The sequence below is a fragment of the Paramormyrops kingsleyae genome, chromosome 16 (assembly GCF_048594095.1).
Source record: "Paramormyrops kingsleyae isolate MSU_618 chromosome 16, PKINGS_0.4, whole genome shotgun sequence".
Classification (NCBI taxonomy): Eukaryota; Metazoa; Chordata; class Actinopteri; order Osteoglossiformes; family Mormyridae; genus Paramormyrops; species Paramormyrops kingsleyae.
The window spans coordinates 15,024,318-15,047,434 of NC_132812.1; the positions used below are offsets into that span (position 1 = coordinate 15,024,318).

The following is a 23,117-nucleotide window of genomic DNA, read 5'->3' on the forward strand; positions in this document are numbered from 1 at the left end:
TTACACTGATTGCTTCTCTAAGCATGAGAATAACATCTTCTTACAATTGCACTGCTGTTTCAAACTGTTTCTGAAATTAATATATTAAATCCTTAATCAAGCCAATTAGTGGTGTTGGATTGATATTATCAAATTGAAGCGAAGCTAACTAACACTGAGAACTGTTCACATCACCCAACACCGTTGACAATAAAGCCACATCCATCCTTTGCCTAACTGGTCAAAAATCTGACTGCTTTTTACAGTGCGTTTGCTTTCCAGGGCTAGAATCGATCAGTGAGGTATATTTATCTACTCCATTAATCATTTATTATCCTCCTCTAAATCTTAACAGTATACAGCTTATTTAAACATGCACAAGTGGTCCATATTACATTATTTCAGAGGCAGATTGATTCTCTGTTGGCCTTTGGACATTCTTTCTTCAGAAAACATTTTACAATGATTTCATGCAGTATCTGATAAGGATACAAAGCACAAGATACAGTAACTGTGATTCTTATAAGAGGTCAGGATGTGAAATAATATTGTTAATCTTCGCAGGCATCTGGCATTACATTATTCTAGCAAGATTTTTCCTGAGCCCTGTCAGGATTGTCGAGGAAAATCTGTTAACTCTTCACTTGAGGGTGCACAAGTAACTTAGTAACTCAGTTACTACTCAGTACAAATTCATGGATTAATGCATCCAACCTATTATGTTTATCCTACTCAGGACCGCGTGGGTCCGGAGCCTATCATGGAGGCTACGAGCGCAAGACAGGAAACAACCCAGGATGGGGCGCCAACCAATCACAGGGCACAGTTACACATATATGCAAGGCAGGGAACAACCCAGGATAGGGCGCCAACCAATCACAGGGCACAGTTACACATATATGCAAGGCAGGGAACAACCCAGGATGGGGCACCAACCAATCACAGGGCACAGTTACACATATATGCAAGGCAGGGAACAACCCAGGATGGGGCGCCAACCAATCACAGGGCACAGTTACACATATATGCAAGGCAGGGAACAACCCAGGATGGGGCGCCAACCAATCACAGGGCACAGTTACACATATATGCAAGGCAGGGAACAACCCAGGATGGGGCGCCAACCAATCACAGGGCACAGTTACACATATATGCAAGGCAGGGAACAACCCAGGATGGGGCGCCAACCAATCACAGGGCACAGTTACACATATATGCAAGGCAGGGAACAACCCAGGATGGGGCGCCAACCAATCACAGGGCACACTCACACACTATTCCAAGTTGTTGATCAAATCATGAACAATTATAGTAACTGCATGAGCTGCGTGATAAATGATGAATGAACATGGGATCAGTACGTAACTAACACTTAGTTTCTGGTTAATTAATACATTAAGTAAGCATGGACCTTTACCACCCCCACAAGTAAAGTGTCACCGAAAAGCACAGGAAATACACAGGGTGCATTTCTCCAGTTAAATGCCAGGGGAGCAATATTCCTCACTGCAATTCTGTCATAACACAAAATAAGCTGTTTCCAGTGACATTGTCCACCCATCCATCCATTTTCCAACCCGCTTATCCTACTGGGTCGTGGGGGGTCCGGAGCCTATCCCGGAAGCAATGGGCACGAGGCAGGGAACAACCCTGGACAGGGGGCCAGCCCATCGCAGGGCACACTCACACACCATTCACTCACACAAGCAAACCTACGGGCAATTGAGTAACTCCAATTAGCCTCAGCATGTCTTTGGACTGTGGGGGGAAACCGGAGTACCCGGAGGAAACCCCACGACGACACGGGGAGAACATGCAAACTCCACACACATGTAACCCAGGCGGAGACTTGAACCCTGGTCCCAGAGGTGTGAGGCAACAGTGCTAACCTGCACCACCAGCAACATTGTATGATGCAAATATAATGATTACAAGAGTTCCACACATCAATCAGAAAGGGGGTGGTTTTAGGTCATGGAAAGTGTACAGAAACAGGGACTGTCTTGTAGTTAATTTTAGATGTTTTGTCTAGATGTTGGCTTCTCGTCAGGTTGACTTCCAGAACAATGTACAAATCAAATTGCTTCAGAAAAATATTTGGAGATGGGACTCTATCTGTGAAGTGGTCACCAAACAAAGTTAAGAGGTTGGACAGGAACTGCTAAAAACGTCCTAGCAAACAGGCACAAAAAATCAACACAGTCTTATTTATAGTTCCTCACACATAAAAAATCTCAATTTCCAGTGTTATTTTGAGTTATCTTCTCTTTGAACATGTGTAAATATGCCTTCCGCATAAAAGCAACAGGATACAACTCCTATTTCTTTTACAATTATCTTTGTAACCAGACAGCATTGCATCTTAACCCGTAAAGTAAACACATAAATGACGTAAGATATGTTATCTCTGAGTTTAAGGTTAATTCTGTTTTCTCTACTGAAACTTCAAGGCTACAATGTCTTTCTGTCTGTCATTCATAAATGTAACCATATTGTTTATTAATAACAGCAAAACAAAGTTTCTTATAGTCGCATAAACATTTATAAATTTGCAGGCAGCCAGCATGTTAGTCAAGAGTAAATAACATTCAAAATGGATGGCTTACCTTACTAAGATTTTTCAGAGACCCATAGGTGCTGTTACTCTGATTCTCTTTGTCCGGCATTCCTAAAAAAAACAACAACAAAGAGAATTCACAGGAATCTTGTATTTCAGGACAATGACCATATTGACATTATCACAGTGTTAATTAAATACAATGAATTACAACAGGAGAGAGCTATAATCATTGAATATGAAATAGTTTATTAGTAGTATATTACAATCACTGTCTATACCACGTGGACCCAGGGTCTATGCTAACTCAGCCGGATGGACCCAGGGTCTATATTAACTCAGCCGGATTAACCCAGGGTCTATATTAACTCAGTCAGATGGACCCAGGATCTATATTAACTCAGTCAGATGGACCCAGAGTCTATATTAACTCAGTCGGATGGACCCAGGGTCTATATTAACTCAGCCGGATGGACCCAGGGTCTATATTAACTCAGCCGGATTAACCCAGGGTCTATATTAACTCAGTCAGATGGACCCAGGGTCTATATTAACTCAGCCGGATGGACCCAGAGTCTATATTAACTCAGCCGGATGGACCCAGAGTCTATATTAACTCAGTCAGATGGACCCAGAGTCTATATTAACTGAGTCAGATGGACCCAGGGTCTATATTAACTCAGCCGGATGGACCCAGGGTCTATATTAACTCAGCCGGATTAACCCAGAGTCTATATTAACTCAGCCGGATGGACCCAGAGTCTATATTAACTCAGCCGGATGGACCCAGGGTCTATATTAACTCAGCCGGATGGACCCAGGGTCTATATTAACTCAGCCGGATTAACCCAGAGTCTATATTAACTCAGCCGGATGGACCCAGAGTCTATATTAACTCAGCCGGATGGACCCAGAGTCTATATTAACTCAGCCGGATGGACCCAGAGTCTATATTAACTCAGTCGGATGGACCCAGAGTCCATGGCAACTCAGTCGGATGGAGCCATAGTTTGTAATAATGTCCAGAAAACCAAGAAAAAGCAGTGAATATGTAATAAATAACACTGTGGTTGATGTGATTGAGGGATTGTTGAAAAAAGGCAGTGATACTTTTCAAAGCTTACATAATCCTCTGGAAAAGTGACCTGCTTTCATTTAAAGGTCAGTTATTAGTAGTTTGTAACAAAGGCGGGATTATCGCTTCGGGATTTTTACCCATGCTTTCTGAATATCAGCTTCTGTGCCCGAGTCTTATATTCTGTTAATCCCTCAAACGAAAAGGAGCCTCAGAAGCAAGCACCCCTCCAAAAAAGGCAAATTCTATTTATAGCGGGGGCACATCAAGGCTACATATGTGGAATAGAGCTGAATTTTGACTTGCCAGGTAAGATTGGAAATGCATTTAGCATGGTTAGTGTAGGGAAATCCATTAGTATCAGAGAACAATCCAAGGAGTTTAACAGGTAAAACAGAAAAGACTCAATTAGCACTGATTACTCACTGTCATTGTTGGGTCCACGTTCCATTACAGCGTACGGGGGGGCGAGGAGTCCAGCCATGCACTGACGGTACTTCTAGAAAGACACCGGAAATCAAATCCCCTGAAAAACACTCTTCTGATCTGAACTAATGGCTTAGAAAACAAAAGACACTAGTTAGTAAGTGGATTTACTCATCGCACAAAATGGGCTATAACTGTCGCATTTACTTTACACCAAAGAGAGGACCTTCTGTTCACTGCAGTTACGCTTACTGTCATAAGAATCAACTCCCAGAAATATTTATTTTATTTTCTCGCTATTAAAAATGTCATTCGATGTTTTGTTTCCTGGCATGTGGATCACAGCCGGCTGTTGGCTGCCTCATGCAGTGTCATGCCGTCTTCAGTGAGTGTGGGGGTGTTCTCACTGAAATCAGAAAACTGCCAATAGTTGCGGAGCACATTGCTTCTGTCCTATTCTCCTTCCACGGCAAATCCGAATGCAAATTTCAGCACGATTCCTTCCGTGGGCCTTTAGGCTCTGTTCAAGAAGCACGGGCAGAAATTTCCTTTGGATGCATACAATACTGGACAATGACCACAATGCATGCAGAACATCAACGAAATTCAGCTGCTGAGCGTCTGGCTGTTATTTTTGTGCATGTTTGACGGCGCTGATGACAATGAAGGCTCAAGGTTATATAATTGTGCAAATGGTCTCACAGCTGGCGGTCAATAGCTTTTAGGGGATGAAAACCCACAGCACGACTGAACTTAGACCTCAGGCTGCTGTTCTGTTCCTCACACCCCTCCCACCTGCTGCGCAAGACACTGACATCTACTGTTCAACCAGCAAAGACATTTACTCATTTTTTAGTCTGTTCTTTTTTACTGCCTAACAGACCTGCTAGATTAAAAATACCCACAGTGGATGACATAAACAGAATGAGGGCTGGTTTGAACCCATCCTCAGCAGAAGTCACATGTCTGTTGGGCCCTTGAGCAAGGCCCTTAATGCCCCAAAATGCACCAGGGGTAACTGAGACTGAGTAAGAGCTGGTAGACTGAGTAAGAGCAGAACTGGCTGGAGAGCAGGACGGGATTTGCCATAACTACGGAGACTGTGGGTAACTTATAAAGTCAAGCCAGTACTAAATCCTTTCTCGAGTCCTACATGAATATCCAGAACTGTACCAGCAATGTAGACTCTAGCACAGGGATTCCCTGAAGAGTGTAAATGTAAGGGCTGCTAGAGGCAAACCACATCTGCCATTGGTCTGAGAGATATCGGAGCCTTTCCAGCCTTGGGCTTTATTATGGTGCGTTCGATTATTTATTTCCAAGTCGGAACTCGGACGAAAACGTCACGAAAAACGTCACTTCCCGTTGGAAACACGCCTCTTTTATGACGTTGAAGTCGGACAAGATTTTGTTGTCCGAGTTGCCCCTGTGACGTAATTTCAACATGGCGACTTGGTTTGTTTGTAGTTTACCGTTCGAAAAAAGAATGTCGCTATGAATGTACTAAAATATTTTATAAAGTTTTAATGTGGTTTGACTAGTTCGTGTTTGTTGTTTGTCTCTCGGAAAAATCTCAATTTCTCCATTTTCTCCATTTGGAAAACTCCAAATCTACTAAAATATAAAGCAACAACACACAGCAACGTGTTCATGGAGGCAGCCATGTTTGTTCCGAGATGTGGGTAGCTCGAACGGGAGATTGTCGGACGTTTCGTGACGTTTTCATCCGAGTTCCGACTTGGAGACAAAAGGCGATTACATTAGATTACACCTTAAGAGCCACCCTGGGCTGAGAAACTCATTCAAAAACAGTAGCTCACAATAAGGTAATACATATAGAACTGACTGAGTCTGATGTTCACATGCATATAGAGCATTCAGCAAACATGAGAACAGTAAGAACACACTGCTGCATAAATGTGGTGTGCAGAGCAGGACATGACACTGTGCAGCAGACCATGATGTGGTCATCTCCATTAGGGTCATAAATGTAGAACAAGAGCCATCTCAACCAATCAAGATAAATGATTTAGGTACGAACCAGCAACATATAAACCTATTATGTTTACAAAAATAACTTAATATAGAAAAAACAAAGCCCCAGCTGAAGATAATAGAACCTCTCTTTAGATACCTTATAGTGGCCAAGAAAATAGAATCAAATCAAATTCAGAGTAATGTTTGGGGATGATTAAAAAGGCAATATGCCGACTTGAAATCGCAGCACATCACAAGAGTAGATCACCTTATTCACATCGATGTTCGTAAGCTGGGGATTATAGGAAAACAACAGCAAAACGAACCTGAGCAGACCAAGGACACGAGGCAGCGTAGCCACGGCTATCCGCCAAGCAGGCCCACACCCATGGCGGGGGCACTCATCCCAGTGAGGGCAGGGGGGTTTGTGCAGAGGGGATTAAAGGGCAGGTGGCAGGTGCAGACACACGGGCAATTTTCACAGTGCCTATCACATCACGTGCAGCCCCACCCCCAGCCAGAGAATACACTACCAAGAGCTGGCCCACGCTATGCACAACACACGCTGCCTCAGCTGAGCCAGGGATATGCTGCTGTACATTACGGATTATCACATGCAAAGTATGGAGATTATCCATGTACATGCATCATATGCACAGTACAGATTCAGCTGCCAATCAATGACAATCTCACATTTCATTTTTTCACCGTTTTACACATTATTGTCAGACTTTTATTGTTGATACTTTTTTTTATTGTGGTTTAATTCTGGATCTAAAAATGTGGTAAATATTATCTTCTCATAACAGAGCAACCTGCATTTGTTTGCTTGATTTCAATCACCCGTTGACTAATCCTAACATGGACTGTTTGAATGTTAAACAGTGACAGTACAGGAAATGACAATCAAAAAGGCAAAAAGGTAATGAGAAGTTCAGTTGGGGGGGGTTATGGCCTTGACTGACCGACAGTTCTGCCCCAAACCACTAGGGGGCTGCCGGGGGAACCTGTAATGACCCTACATTTGATTTGCTTCTCCAACAGATCAGATGATAAAGCAGCATGAGAACCGGAAAACAATCTCAGAACAAGCTAATGTGCACTGTCCTTCGCTACACTATCAGATAGTGGACCCTCCATAACAGATAAGTCTATTTTTAAATGCTTTGACTTTGACTGCATCCCAGTAACTGAACACCGGTGCTCAGTCTGGCCATGAAGGCTCCTTTAATTAAACTCTATCTTCAGTTTATTCAGCAGTGTGCAAACTTATCTGCAGATTCTGAAGCTTTACCCTTAATTCTATTTTCAAGTCTTTAAATCTCCTTAGTATACTTTGTAAGGATTAGCTCAACTGGTTACTTTTCTCTGAATGGTGTGTGTTTATGCCCTGTGATGGGTTGGTGCCCCATCCTGGGTTATTCCCTGCTTTGTGTCCGTAGTTTCCGGGATAGGCTCCGGACCCTGCGACCATAAATAGGACAAGCAGGTATGAAAAAATGGATGGATGGATGGATGGATGGATGGATGGATGGAATGTAGGATGTTACTTTTCTCTACTGTCAAGACAGAAGATATTTTTTCATGTGGCACCAGCTATTTAAGACAAAACAGAATCCTTACTCAACTCAGCTTCACTATAGCCTACAGTTTCTGGAGTCAATGGCCAAACAGTGATAGAAATACTCTATAAATACTCTATAAATAAAGGACTTCAACTCATGACTTTCCAGACAGGAGCACAGATCCCTGAGCTGCTGACCCAGACACCACCCAGGAGAATCAACTGTTAGGGTAACAGCTTTTGCATAATTTAAACTTCAAACAATATTATACCCTTAAAAACACTTCACAGCATGGCATCAACATGACATCGCCAAGCCTTAACGTTACAGGCCTACATTAAACAATGAAGCTAGAGCATTATCAGGAACAATGAAGAATAATACTGAAACACCCCATCACAATATAAGGGGGTCGTGCTTAGAGACACTGTGGATTTAGTGTGATTTAATGCAAGGTTCTAATGTGAAAGCAGGAAATTAAAATAACCCACGGAATGAAAGGAGCAGTCTAACAGCAGAGGCTGAAAGCTGAACATGTTCAATCGAAAATAATACCTCATTAGAAGCAAAACTACCACAGGGTAGGAAAAAGATAATAAATCATCACGGCATGAAGTACTACAACTGGTGCCATGTTACTAATGATACATTCAACACCAATGTCTACTCTAAATACCTGCATTATAGATAAAAATCAAAGGACACTGATTGTTTCTCAGCCCCTCGCCGTTTCAGTTTTTCTCCGGTAATTAAGTTCCTTTTGGTACAAAACAATGGTTACCAAAGGCACTGACAAAATATTATTTTAATCTCGAAATCGTGGTGGTAAACCGATACAGAAACTAATATGTATCTATATAACAACAACAATAATAATAACCATCCAGTTCTTCCCGAGGGATCAGCACAGCACTCCCAGTTGAGTAGGCAGTGACCACATTTCCCGTCAGTTTCAATATTAAAAACAAGATTCTCTATATGTTCTCATTACGTGCAATGAACCGGGCCATGCTGTCACCCCAGTCCTTTAATTCGTTTAAATTAACAAAGCGCAGCCCTCTCTGCAAAGTCCACTTCAGTTGAAATGGACCCACGACATTCTCCTATACGTACTGTATTACAAAGCGTGATGCTCCCTTTCCTGGGTCTCATATCCCGGGGATTTTTAATTTACGCTCGAGGCTCGTTCGCCAGTGCATGAACATCGCAGGCAGTTTTGTAGTGTCATATGTCTTGTAGTATCCAGGGAATATATTTCTTTTTAAAAGGCGACATTCCTGTCACATTCAGCGGACACACACCTTCCACACACCTGTGGCTGTCCTCACTATGTATTCACCTAACACCATTCATTCCCTTAAAATAATTTTTAGTGGATCATTATGTTACTTTTAACGCCCCATTAAAACCGGTCGAGTTGATCACACATACAGTTTACACAGCTGCTTTATAATACATAGCCTAATTTATTTGTAATAATACTGCTGGAATCACAGCAGAGTAGATAGGCTATTTTATTATCTTCTCAATGCAAGCCCCAGCGTTCATCATGACAATATGTTGCATAATTTGTCCAGGACCGGTGTGTTCCTAATGAGCAGCTGCTTCTTATAATTTATCCAAGATCAAGCAACATCCTGCACTTTCCGTTATCGATCTTCACTAATGCGTGGCACCAAAAACTGCATTTGCATGTAAACCGCACCCCCACCTCAACAATTGACAATTTAGGCACACAGATATCGCGCACTCTTTAAAAATATATCTATTTAAAAACCCAGGATTTAAAGGGGTCTGAACAGGAATTGTTTTTAAATAACAGACTGATAAAGGAAAACTCACCCCGATGCCCCAGTGTGGATCGGCACTGTAAAATCCCAGAAAGCTACGCTCCACTGTTCGCTCTACCTCCCAGATCCACACGACATCCCAATAAATCCTAGGTAAGACAACAGTTAAGGTCTCATCCTCCCGATGCCGAGGCGCGCACACGCCGCGATCAGTGCACGGCCAGGCGGCCGGAGCGCCCGAGACCCGCCCCTCCCGCCCCGAGCGCGCAGCCTGCGGAGGAGGAAGATACTCTAATCATCCTACTCCGCTCCGTGACCCCCGGCAGGCAATGATAAGGGACTACACCACCACTACTAAATAACTACTAAATGGATATTTACATTTGGCCCACCGTCAAACAGCCAACACCCGAAATGAAATATCATTAATAAGGTTTAACATATTCAACAGGGATAGTCAGACTATGCACCTAACAATCGTTAATTTATTGGTTTTCGAATGCAGTCATTAAATTTTATTTAACATTAGCAGCAAGTGCACTTATTACATGCAGGCAATCAATTTGATCCATTTTCATAATAAGACTTCGGTATCTTAAAAGCATTCATGTAGATGAAGAAGAGCGACTCTCGGTAATTCAGCACTTCCTAAAAAGTGACTCATTCATAATTCCGTGGTTCGGCATTCATCACAGAGCAGTATGCCAGGTGGTACACACGTAGGTAGGCTACACTCAGACAGCCAAGGCAAAGCCTATAGACATTCTGGACACATATAATAAGAATGTGTATGGATTTAGTGACCATATTGGTTAATGATCAGTCTGCACATGCATTCAACACACAGATAATGCGATGAAATATTGGACAATATGGAATAAAATGTTTATGTTAATATAAAGTTTAGAGAGTTTTCCTTTATCTTCTCAGAAATGTTTTCACCTCCACTGTGACTAATTATTATAGAATCAAACCCGTTTAATCTGGCAATATTTGGAACCGCACCCAAACAGCATAACTAAAGCTGCATGACAGGTCTGATCTATTGGTTTAACGATCCCCATTAGCTTCGCTAGAGTATTGGGAGGCTGTTGGGGTACAGAAGGGTGCACAGAAAAACTCTTGGTCTACTGGTCATGGTCAGACAGGTCAGTGGGTCCCAGTATTTATTTTGGCTTCACCCACACCCCAACCCCCCAAAAAATAGACCATTACATATAAATTATTAAGTTGTGCTCCCCCCAATATCAAATTCTATCCTTTGTCATTGCTCCCAACATCATAAGTACAAAAATATATCCATCCATCCATCCATCCATCCTTCCCTCTGATAATTCAGCTGTGTCACAGTGTGGCCCTGCACCCTCTCCCACGCAGGACACACACACTCACACAGTCATATGCTGCAGGCTTTTAATGACTCCAGTAAGCTAACTGCATGCCTTTGCAATATGGGAGGAGACCCCCATGACACCGTGAGTGCAAATGAGCTCCATACACACAAAGGAGATGCAATCAAATATACCCATAATGAAGGCAATCTTCATGTACAGTGCTGTGCAAAAGCCTTAGGCAATCAAAAAAATATTTAAGGTTATTTACGTGGGCAGTAAATATATATTTTCTCAGAAAAAAACACAATTTAACATTAGAACATATGGAAATTAAGAGTGACCCAATAAAAAATAAACAAGATTTTCTTCTGTTCTCCAAAACATCACTGATATCTAGTTGGACACCACTTCAGGTCCCAAACCTCCTCAGGGGAACCTCAGCCATTCCATGCATTTGTTAAATTTCACCACCAGCTCACTTAATGCATTTACTAATTTGATTAGTTAAATGACTCAATGAGCTATTGATTAGCCATACAAGGTGTGCTAGTGGTCGAATCAAAGAAATACATGGGTGTATTGGGCGGTTTCTGCAAATTCTGGGGTGACTTTAGCAGAGGGTTTGAAATGGCTAAGCTGACACACTTGGACAGACAGAACATCATAGTTTTACACCAACATGAAGATCATTTAAGGATCATTTTCTCTGACTGCCTAATACTTTTGCACAGCACTGTATCTAATATCAAACAAGCGTTCCACATTACAGAGTGAGACTCTGGTCCAGTGTTCAAACACAGCGTCAGTAAGACACCGAGCTTTTAAAGGGGAGTTTTGAGAAGCTATGATTGCCGGATATTCCATTATGGGGTAAATTTGAGTGAACGAGAGCTCAACACTGAAACTTAACACCCTGGTATCAATGGGGGGGCTCAGGTGACAAGGACATTTTCAAACGTACAGCGTACAGCCATTTGGAACGGGGTCACAGGCCGGATAAGACCCAGAGGTTGCAGCAAAGGCAGAACCTGCGACTCCATAAAGCATTGTCATGGCGACATGGGGGCGGGGCGCTAACCAAACGGGCTATTGCTGCTCTTGCCAGTGTCACTGATTGGCAGAGCTGTGTTAGGCATTTTGACACAGTTCCCTAATCTGCCCAGGCCATCCAAAATGGGCGTGCCCCCCAGAAGGGGCATATATGGGCGGGGCCACAGGGGCACTGACTCCAGTTGAAAGCTGATTAGTCCACTCCCCTGTCACTCACCAATTCAAAACATATCATTGGCTAATGATATGGCTGGCCCCTTTGTATGACTTATACCCCCTCTTATGCCCCCCACCATAAAAAACACCTCTAATCGCCCCTGTCCTCGATGGTGAAGATATGCAAAAGCTAACAGCTTGGGGATTGGCCACACAAACTGCCAGCGGGCACCTAGGGCAGCAGTGCGGAACGGCAGGGAGGCCGTCTTTGTGCCGTCTGATTGATTCTGCTTTTTAAGTGGCTGAAGCTCATTGGATCCCGGCTTCCACTCCCGGGCCTGGTTACGTCCCGGCGATTTGCAGCCTCATTCCACGGACGGCATGAAAGCGGGGCCGCGCTCGGCGCCCTGCGCGTGTGTGTGCGTGCGTGGCTGTGGCCGTCGGTCATCTCGTCTCAGATTTCCGTTCAGGTAGTCTTGAAGCGTGTCCCACACAACTGGGGCGAGAGGACAGGTGTCCCAGTGACGGGTCCCGCTTCAACATAAATAAACATGCTGGCTACCAAACGGCAAGATCACACAGGGAGAATACAGACTGCGCTCTGCTTGCTTCACGAGACCATTTTCAGTGAATTGCAGTGAAGTGTGTGGGTTTAAAAAAGAAAATATTAGCACCCCCTTCCAATTTATCATGAATCTGGGTCATGGTTTAGTGACTAAGGTATAATGTGGGTCCTGAGTTTGAGATACCATTCCCCCCCCCCCACAATATCGTTGCAGGAATTATAGGTGATGGGGAGGGGCTGTGGGGGTATAGAAAGGTGCATACGAGGGGGCTGAGCTGAATAAGGAATATGTGGGATAGCTACGCGATTGCTGCACACGCCCAGCTGCCGTCTGCCTCGGAGACCCGGATGTGGCACGCTCGCTCCCCGTGAGGCTCAGCATGCCCACCCTGCTTCCTCTTCGCCTCCGCCTGCTATCACGGGGCCGCCTGCCAAATCACCGCGTGTCCCCGCCGCATAGTGTCTGTAGCTGCCCCCCCCCCGACGAGAACCACGCCCGTCCCACCAAACCTCACCTGGCTGTCATCCACTGATGCCGGGAAGCAGGCACGGGTGACAGGCTAGGGGGGCTTTTTTTCCCTCTGCTGCCCCGCACCCCCCACGCCTACCCAAGAACACTGAAACGTGAGCCCAGCGGACTCTTATTATGTAATTCTCCCACTGCCCAAGAGGATTGTGGGAAAGAAGCAAATGATAAACAGATTGCCCCCTCTGGGCCTGTAAGGGTGCTCTTGTCCTTTTTTACCCTCGCAGCAGAGATTGTCTGAACCTCGTCGGTCTCTCTGCACAAATGACTGCGTGGCTGCAGCCCTCCATGCACCGACAGTCTGACTGCGACGATAGGGACCCGAAATCCTGATGCCACACAGCAACCCAAGTCCTGGCAGATTATTTCCATTATACACAAAATAGAACTTTGTGGAGGACATTAATTTTGGATCATTTTAAATAGCAGACTGTGGAATGGTACATTCTGAAATGTTTATTTCATTCGGCTCTGGTTGGCAGTAATTCAGTAATGTGTTCTGACAATTTGATTGCATTGAATTATTCATTATTCATCCTCAGAAAATGAAATCTTCAAAATCCTTTATCAGCTTCTTCGATGGATAGTTTCACAGGGGCAAACTGAAGGTTTAAAGTTTAGCTTGCAGAGAGGGTCTAAACAGCAAGAATATTAACTTATTTCAAAGACAATGTTGTACTTCTGCATTGCTGCTTCCCCGCAGTACTTCATGTCTACCCCAAAGCATCATTCCAGATTGAGCCAGAACCCGCTGCTCTTCAAAGAGTCACGTGTCACTGTCTGACGTCTGAATATTACCCAGGTGCTGTGATCATAGATGCGTGAGTTGCAGGCTGTCACAAGGGGACAACCCCCCCCCCCCCCATGCATGACTGCAGGCTTCATATGGCCCAGACTGACAGGAATAAATGAGTCCAACATCAACAGTCTCTTGCTGCTGGATCTTGCTGCACTTTTTGCATATTTTCAATTGTATTAACAAGAGAAAAAAACAGCTTCAAAGAAAAATGTTTCAGATTTGCAGACTTTAAAGGTAAAAATTGCATTTGCATGAAAACTCATTATTTTCACTGATCTTCAGCAGGGAGGCTGACAGAGCTTCTTTGAAGCTGGAACCTCAGTAACGAGTGGGAGTGGGTGTTTCCCGGCCTAACTGTGGCTCCTGGCGAATCGAGAATCATGCCCCGATCCTCGCTGCGCGAGGGGAACAACTTCTGCTAACTGCTAATATCTCTGCCCCTCGTTCTGACCTCTTCTGGAGGGTCTTCCTTGGGGACCCCCTGATGGTCCACAGAAATGTGTACTGTCTGACAGGGAGCTGGGTGGGAGCAAAAACATGGACTGTCTGACAGGGAGCTGGGTGGGAGCAAAAACATGGACTGTCTGACAGGGAGCTGGGTGGGAGCAAAAACATGGACTGTCTGGCAGGGAGCTGGGTGGGAGCAAAAACATGGACTGTCTGACAGGGAACTGGGTGGGAGCAAAACCATGGACTGTCTGACAGGGAACTGGGTGGGAGCAAAAACATGGACTGTCTGGCAGGGAGCTGGGTGGGAGCAAAAACATGGACTGTCTGACAGGGAGCTGGGTGGGAGCAAAAACATGGACTGTCTGATAGGGAGCTGGGAGGGAACAAAAACATGGACTGTCTGACATGGAGCTTGGTGGGAGCAAAAACAAGGACCGTCTGGGGGGTTCCCAAGGACCGGGCCCAGAAACACTGTCGCAGACCATGAAAGGAACATCAGTGTAGAACAGTAGGAGGAGCGGCTAACAAAATAAGATTCACCAAGAACATCAGGAGAGAACAAATACCTACCCTCCCATCCAGCACAGGGGTAAGAGTGGGCAGGGCCCTGGCACCAATGCCAGGCAGCTCATGGAATAAAACTGGGGCACACCCAGGAAGGACCACCGGCCCGTCGAAGGACACACCCAGGAAGGACCACCGGCCCGTCGAAGGACACACCCAGGAAGGACCACCGGCCCGTCGAAGGACACACCCAGGAAGGACCACCGGCCCGTCGAAGGACACACCCAGGAAGGACCACCGGCCCGTCGAAGGACACACCCAGGAAGGACCACCGGCCCGTCGAAGGACACACCCAGGAAGGACCACCGGCCCGTCGAAGGACACACCCAGGAAGGACCACCGGCCCGTCAAAGGACACACGCAGGAAGGATCAGGGCACAGCATGCTGCCCGGTAAAAAGCATGAGAACATAAGAAATGTACAAAGGAGAGGAGGCCATTCGGCCCATCAAGCTTGTTTGGGGAGAACTCAACTAAAACTGTTAAAATCTTATCTATCTCTGATTTAAAGGAACCCAGGGTTTCAGCTTGCACTACACTAACAGGAAGACTATTCCATACTCTAATGACATGCTGTGTAAAGATGTGCTTTCTCAGATCCAGTTTCAAATGTTCTCCCGCTAATTTCCACCTATGGCCGCAAGTATTTAAACTAATATTAAACTATTTGGTTGAACAGTTACTGCAATTATATTTCAATATAATTAGCAATTTTTTCCCATTGAGATTGCTTGTAAGAAAACATCCTCATTACAGGAGGTCTCTGTTGGGTTGCAATCGCTGTGTCGAAATCTACTGGTTCAGTCTCTGGACCCAGAAACGAGGCACAGAAAGGTATGGCACTATATACCGTGCCATTCTGAGTGCATGGTCAGCATATCAGACACCCAAACCGCGGGGGGGGGGGGACATGGCTGACATCTGTGCCTCCTGCTCCCTCACAGGACATGGATGGTGAGCTATGCTTCTCTTGGAGGGGGGGGGCACTGTGAAAGGATGTGAATCCCTGCTCCAGGCCACACTTTCCCATTGTCCTCACTCCACCCCAGCCCACTGACCTTCAGTAGTGTAGGGATGCACTGCAGTGCCCCCTAGTGGCAGCAGGAGTCTGGGACAAACCGAACACACTCAGTTTGGGGCTTCCTGGCTGTCATCTTGAGGCTCTGCGTTCTACAGCAGTACCCACTAGAGATGGTCCATACCACTGACGTTTTTTCATTTAGATTTGACCCAATACCAAGGTTGGTATGGCTGATGCGGATAACGATATTCGGTGCCGGCCCAATGGGGAGTAACGGGGGGGAAGGTGGGAGGGCAGGGTGCTGATGAGGGGGTGGGGTGGGGGGGGGGCGTGACGTGTCACTAATCGTTCCAGTTCCCTACTCACTTGTATAATAATATATTTAATTTACCAGTAAAAAAAATGCTTTAATGTTAGAACTGATTCTTAAACTGGCAACATTTAATATCTATAGAATGGATATTTCAGCCCGTCCTTATTACGCACATCTCCTACTCTTAGCTTGTTATTCACACCCTGATTTGTCTAATCCCACACGCCTCCATCTAGGTGTGAGTGCGGCTGACAGACAGGGTCTGAATGTTTGAGTATAGGAGCAGAAACCTAAGGTTAGATAGCCAAGGATCACAAATGAACATTACAAGTCATTACTAGTTAAAATTCAGTTCCTGTTGTACTTTGGGGTGAACTAACACCTCTATTCCTGTGTAATTTGAGTCTCAGGGCGAAAAGCGCAATCAGATCACATTCCTCAACTTAAAATAGCCCTGACATGAGTAAGACGCATCACATGGGCCAAGACAAAACAAAAATCAAAATTACGTTTTTTTTTCCAGAAATGCTGAGAATATTTGTGGAAACACTGCCACCTTGTGGTGTTAAATGAGACATACATTTTAATTTTAGTTACTGAGAAATCTTTAAATGCCTAAATAGTATTTAGATTCCCTTGAGACAGATGCTGTGTGTCAGACTGACAGCTCAGGCCTTCCTTGCTGTCGGATCAGCAACATTCATGGTTGATTAATATACATAATCTGTTTGGCTAAAAATGCACTGTTAATCTGCCAATCCTGACTCTTTATCTTCAAAAGTAAATGCTGGCAAACTCTGGTGCTCTGACAGCTAAAGTAACAGATGTTACAGCTGTGAACTGCGCAAGTCTCTTTCCAAACCACACCACGCTCACCTTCGTAAATCCTGCTTCTTCTAAATGCATTGAGCTCCATCAATGTAAAGCTGTAAGCGTAGCAGCAGTGATGCAAGTTATGGCAGGTGACACTGGTCTGTCGCATTAGATAGTGTTCAGAGCGTCCAAACATCAGCCTTCCCATCCATCCATCCATCCATCCATCCATAGAGCCTTATCCATACAGGGTTATGGGGAGCCTGAACCCCATACCAAGAAGAATGGAGAGCAGGCAGGAAACTCCCTCGATGGAATGCCAGTCCATCATATACAATAAATTGAATAATAATAATAATAATTCTAATAACCGTTAATCTCTCAGTGACTGGGCAGAATGATGTAATCGTGCTTTCTCTAGCCTACATCCAACATCCTATCCTTCCTCAAAGTTTTATGCTAAAACTCTCTCCGCTATCGATGGCTTCAAAGAGCCTGAGTTAACACGAAACAGATCGATGACAGAGAAAAGGCCTGTTGTTAACATTACTGCCCCATAAGCCACACCCCCAAAGAGCAGCAGGTTTGTATTGACTGGAGAGCCGTGGTTTGTCAGAGACACACCATTTACGTCACACGTGGGGGATTCCCCAGGCTCTGCTTCCTGGAGAACCAGGATGGGTCTGAGCCCCAGGAGCACTTACCTCCCACAGGGTCTTAAACTCCCTCTGCTCGATGCGCAGCAGTTCACAGACCTCGCGGGTGACGATGGTGGCGTGTCTGGGGGTGTTATCCAGGATGGACTCCCCGAAAGCTGTGCCGATTCCCAGGGTGCAGATGGTGACAGCATCCTTGGATGTGACACAGGGGGCATGGGGACAGAGTCACTGGTTAACCCCTTGTGTGCCACGGTAGTAAGGGAGGCAACAAGACACAAAGGTCTCCATATGGAGATCACCATGACGACCGCTGCAGCATCCCAGCAAACCTGCAACCTCACACAATGTTTCATCACACATAGTAGACGAAAAGATGAAGAGGTTCTCCAATCAAGCCAGCTTCCTGAAATGCGGGGGGGGGGATAAGTGCCTCTCCAATCACTCAGGGGCCGTTCACAGAGATGGAGGGTGTGGAGAGGGGAGTGGGAAAAGAAGATGAAGGGTCCCCATGGCTCCGAAAACACATTTCTGAGGGACGGAGAGATCCAGGCTGCAAATGCACATCTGTCCATGCATGAGGAGGTACGCCTCACACCATCATCATCATCATCATCATCACCACCATCATCATCACCACCATCATCAATGAATCACATAAATCAGTCTCCCCTCTGTGATGAGTTTGTATGCCTGTTTTTATTTGTACATGTATTTTCTTATAAACCACGACATTTAATAAGAGTGCGAAAACGGAGTGGCAGATTGTTGAGAGTGTCGCTGTAATATGCAACTATGATTACATGTACTTTAATAGCAAATTTATTAATCTGGGTAGAGAATCGGTGTTGAGTCTGTATAGAGGCTAATTTATACTGCAGGAGCATTTTATGGTGACAGGAAGACGACCAAGAACCCAGTACAAGCAAACAGTAAGGCCTTTATAATGGAGTACAGTAGGGTTTCCTAACCCAGTCCATAGGGACAGTTCACATTTTTGCTCTCTCCCAGTTCCTGGAGCAGAAACCTGCACCGTTTGGGGTCCCCGGGAACCGGGTTGGGAAACGCTGAATTACAAGGTGTTTCTGAAAATGAATCGGGAGACAGGGTGGATGGTAGCTCAGAATGACTGTGGGAATGGTGACCTTCTGCTCTTCGGATGACCACCACCATTAACACCTCACAGTAATACTTCCGATATCTCAGCTTCCTCCAGTCATGCTTTTCTTTTTACCTGATGGTTGGCTGTTTCGGAGACCTTGACGTCCAGCGAGCCGGAGAGGACGGCGTACCAGCTCGTACCGATGTCTCCCTGGCGGTACACTGGAAAACAGGATAGCTTCTGTTTACGCTACTACTGCCGGGGTTCAGAAGCCAGGAGAATAGCACGGAGATGTTAGCCTTACATTTAGCTAGCTAGCGTTGCGCTATCAAAACACTCTGCAAACGTTCTGCTTGACATTTATCTTATTGGTCACTGGTCATTAACCAAAAGTCTGAGCTAAGAAGGCTGGTCTCAGAATGCGGGTCATTAAGCAGCATGACCTACAGGTGATGCCCCTTTCCAGACACTCGTAGAATCCACACAGGCATATCTGCTGCAGGAGGTTGGGGTGGAACCTCTCGAAGGCCTTGACATCCTTCAGGCGGGTCAGTATGATGTCCACGTCTTCGCCAGAACGTTCCGAGGGCCTAAAGGAACGGACCCATCAATCAGACACATTCTCTCACACACAAAACACAAAAAGAAATACCTTTCTGGCGAATTACATAGGAACAGCCTGAGCAACAGTATGAGCACCCATTACATTAAATAAACTCTTAACTCTGTCTTACAGCTTATGGGAGTTTTACACAAAACTGTTCTGAGGACAGAACATAAAATGATTGGTTCAGAGAGATTACCAATCTCATTATAGAAGAGGTGGGTCCAAGCAACTAGAGGAGGCAGGACCAGCCAATCAGATGTCTTGGTACTACCTCCTCTAGTTGCTTAGACCCACCTCCTCTATAGTCTGATTGGCTGTCTCTCTGAATCAATCATTTTTCGTTCTGCCTTCAGAATGTTTTAGCGTAAGCAAAACTCCCACGAGTTGTCGTACAATCATATGAACATGAACCCATCTGGATTTTCGTTTTCTTACTGAGTGACCATCACTGGTACAAATATCTCCCTCAGACGCTGTGTCTGAACTATAAACAAAAAAGCCCTTTGAAGACCGTGTGATGCAGTGCCGGTGGTCAGGCCTCATCGCCAGTGCAACCAGCACCATTGACACCATGTCATTCCATTTTGAAATAATCAAATAATTACTGTGAAGATAAAGAGGAAAAGCAAAAGAGCTCCAAAAGATCTGTTTTCATCCTGAAACATGTACCCTAATGGTTAGCTTTTGGTAACACCCGAGTGCACAGCGGAAAAGGGGCCATCTCAGGGTTCCTGTTTGTCATGGAGCTGTAACCTCCTCTGATTGGCCCGCCAGGTCAGTCTGAGTGAGGCTGCCGTGCCCACGTTGCCGGGCAGCGGAGGGCTGAGGTCACCGTGTTGGTGAGCAGCGAGACGGACTTAGGTGCCACCGGGCAGAGCTTTGTAAGGAAGAGTCAGCCACAGTGGGGCCTGTGTCACGTCAGGCCGAAGGACGGACATCAGCTCAGAGCAGCGGCCCCCAAAACAGCACAGCTCTATACACTGAGACCCACATAAACCAAGCTGCACAGAGGACTAGCACAGTTGATCTGTGCATTAAAACCATTTTACCCGCCAAAGCAAACAAACGCTAAACGGGGGAACCATTTCCACCGTCAGCAAACACAGCAACCGCCTCGGCGCAGGAAATCAACGGCGTCCGCGTCGTGCCGCCGTAGAGAGGAAGGCTGGGTAACCCGACCGGGGAAGGCTGATTACACAACACAGCTTAGCAGGCACAGCGTGTTTGTCTGCAGGTGGGGTACAGGCCGCACCCAAGGGGGCTGCTTAGGGCCCAGCAGCCACCAGCCCTCGACCAGCCCCCCCCCATCCTATCAGCCTGTCAGAAAGGGATAGAAGATGACACATGACAAGTAGGTTAATCAAATTTTGCTTAGGCCCTGAAGACGGTTGTTTCAGCCACGGGAAGCAGATCCATATCTACTAGCTGCTGACATTTACTCAGATTTCCCAGCTCAAACACACCTACTAAACCTGGTATTCAGTGGATTAAGATGTGTTTGAGCAGGGAAATCTGCAAACTGTGTTGGATTCTCCCCACCCAGGACTATAACTGGGATACTGGGGAGACCTGCTCTACAGATACATGCTAGGAACATGGAGGATGGGGCCTGGCATACACTGATGTGGGGATGGAGGTCTGGGGCAAAGAGGATGGGGTATGAGCTACCTCCATCTAACTTGTGGCTAGAAACTCATCCTGGGTATGCTGCTTGTCATCACACCACGCTCAGCAAAACAGCGATGGCAGTTTTGCGGTCGGGGACAAAACGGCCATCATCTCACACCTACAGTGTGCAGCCGATCCCCGCAGATACCGCGCTGACAGGTCCGCCGCCTCATCCCTGCACTACACCGCCTCCTCCTGGAGTTTCATTCATTACAGACTAGGTTTCTGCCAAATAACTCGTTGGGGGGTACTTGTAAGGGGGTACTTCAGCGGATCAGACACCGTCAGTGCAGCCGGCGATTTGGGTGACGACCCCCGGCCGCTAAGCGCCATGTCAGTGCAGCTGCCCGCAAAGTCAGGTCGGGGTTTTTAAGACCTGAAAGCTATCGCTTACCCTCTTTGCCGTGCATGTTGCGAGTCCCATTAAAAGGTTACCATGTGTTGCCGTCTCAGTACCATTAATACGTTATGAGGCAATCTGTTACCACTTCTGATTCCGAAAGCGATTAGTTTCAATGCTCCATATGGTGCCGTCTGACTGACGGAGGCTGCCGTGTCTGTAACGTGACTAGCAACGGAACCCGTTACATTTAGAGTAAGAAAGGAGGATGGTAAATAATGGCAAATAAGATAAACTGAAAGCACACCAGATGGGGCCGGAATCACACGTTGCTGTAGGCTGTCTTTGAGGGGGGTGCGGAAATTACTTAAGGAACCAAGTAAGGTAAAGTTTATAAGACCTCCTGAGTAAAACGCAGGTTCTCTAATAACTATTCATCCATCCATATGTCACAGGTAGGATTTCGGAGTTGTATAAATTAACCCAGCAAAAAATATTATAAGAAATTATTCGGCAAAATGTGTTAGTATAGACAAATGACAAATACACAGCAGGTGTAACAATTCCGATAGATATATTCAGTAAATGTCTCCTGGGCTGAAAATTATTACCAAAAACGCTGAAAAAACATTTTAGTAGTCAGCATACACACAGTGCTAGTTTAACTCAGTTAGGAGAAAACGTTTATAGTGGCGTCCAGGTAAAGCCTATTACTCGATCGTCTTTACCGATTATTTTAATGACTGTCAGCTGTAAATATAAGTGTCAATTTAATCGCAAAGGTTAAATTTAGGGGAAAGAGACTATAGAAAACCATGAGGATAGAGTGAAGCGTCGGGGAATAAGTCTGATTCATTATTCTGCACCAAAAGACGTCTTGGTACCCCAGGTAATATTAGCTTTATTCTCAGTTATACTCACCGAATTGTTTTACCGCTATTTGTGCCAAATTATTTAAAAATTTACATTTTTAATCGCACGCATATTCCTGTAGTAGTCGAGCAGTCAGGATAGATTCGTTAGTTAAAAAAATACAATACGGCAGATGGCATTGCCTTTCCATAATACCGTATTTACTGGCTGCATGCAAAAATCAAAGCGATTCTATATTTCGCCGTGCCTTTATTCTGTCTAACTGGTATAATAAAGAAAAACGCCGGGAAAATAAATATCCCACAATGTTCACAGGTGAAAAAAAGCCGGCAAACGACGCTACGGAGCAGGGCAGGCTTTCGACGGTATTCGTTTATTGCGTAGCGCAAGGTGTCAAAAAGAGAAACATTCAGCAAACGAATAGATCTGTTCCTGCTCACCTTTTATCGAGGCAGATGATCCATTCTGCAGATGCAGAAGACTGGGCAGAGGTGTGCGCTGCTACCATCTTTGGCGAGATCATGGACCCGGTGCAGCTGGAGCCGGACTTACATCATCCTTGTTTTATCATGGACTCTCCCCTCGTTTCGTTAGGAAAAAGGAGTCGTTTGGTCCAGTTTCAACCAGCAAACGTGTCGAAACCTAGGGGAATGACGATTAACAATGGTGACATTTCCTCATCTTGTTGGGTTTCTTTAACTGTTGCCGGGGAAATCGCGCATACAATTAATGAAACATACACCTATGATGAGTTCTCCACAATTTGCCCATTTCACATGATATAAGTTCTTAAAAACCGTTTTCCACATTTAGGGAACGATGGCCTATAATGTTCCATATACAACCTTAAGGGCACTACTGCTTCTGTCTAGGCAAAGATAACATAAACATGATTTTAAAATCAGAGCAAAT

General features: G+C 45.3%; 1 protein-coding gene across 2 annotated transcripts in view; it reads right to left on the bottom strand.

Annotated features, from left to right (window-relative positions):
* The window catches only part of rapgef4a (Rap guanine nucleotide exchange factor 4a), a 45,718-nt gene extending 22,938 nt beyond the window's left edge, over positions 1-22,780 (bottom strand). For both annotated transcript variants that reach the window (XM_072700799.1, XM_072700798.1), the window contains exons 1-6: positions 22,646-22,780; positions 19,165-19,307; positions 18,850-18,938; positions 17,664-17,810; positions 4,038-4,110; positions 2,586-2,647 (exon numbers count right to left, since the gene is read on the bottom strand). In XM_072700799.1, coding sequence (XP_072556900.1) covers positions 2,586-2,647; positions 4,038-4,110; positions 17,664-17,810; positions 18,850-18,938; positions 19,165-19,307; positions 22,646-22,728 — 597 coding nt within the window. In that variant the 5' untranslated portion in view covers positions 22,729-22,780. The remainder of the gene's footprint in view (positions 1-2,585; positions 2,648-4,037; positions 4,111-17,663; positions 17,811-18,849; positions 18,939-19,164; positions 19,308-22,645) is intronic.
* Positions 22,781-23,117: the final 337 nt, after the last annotated feature.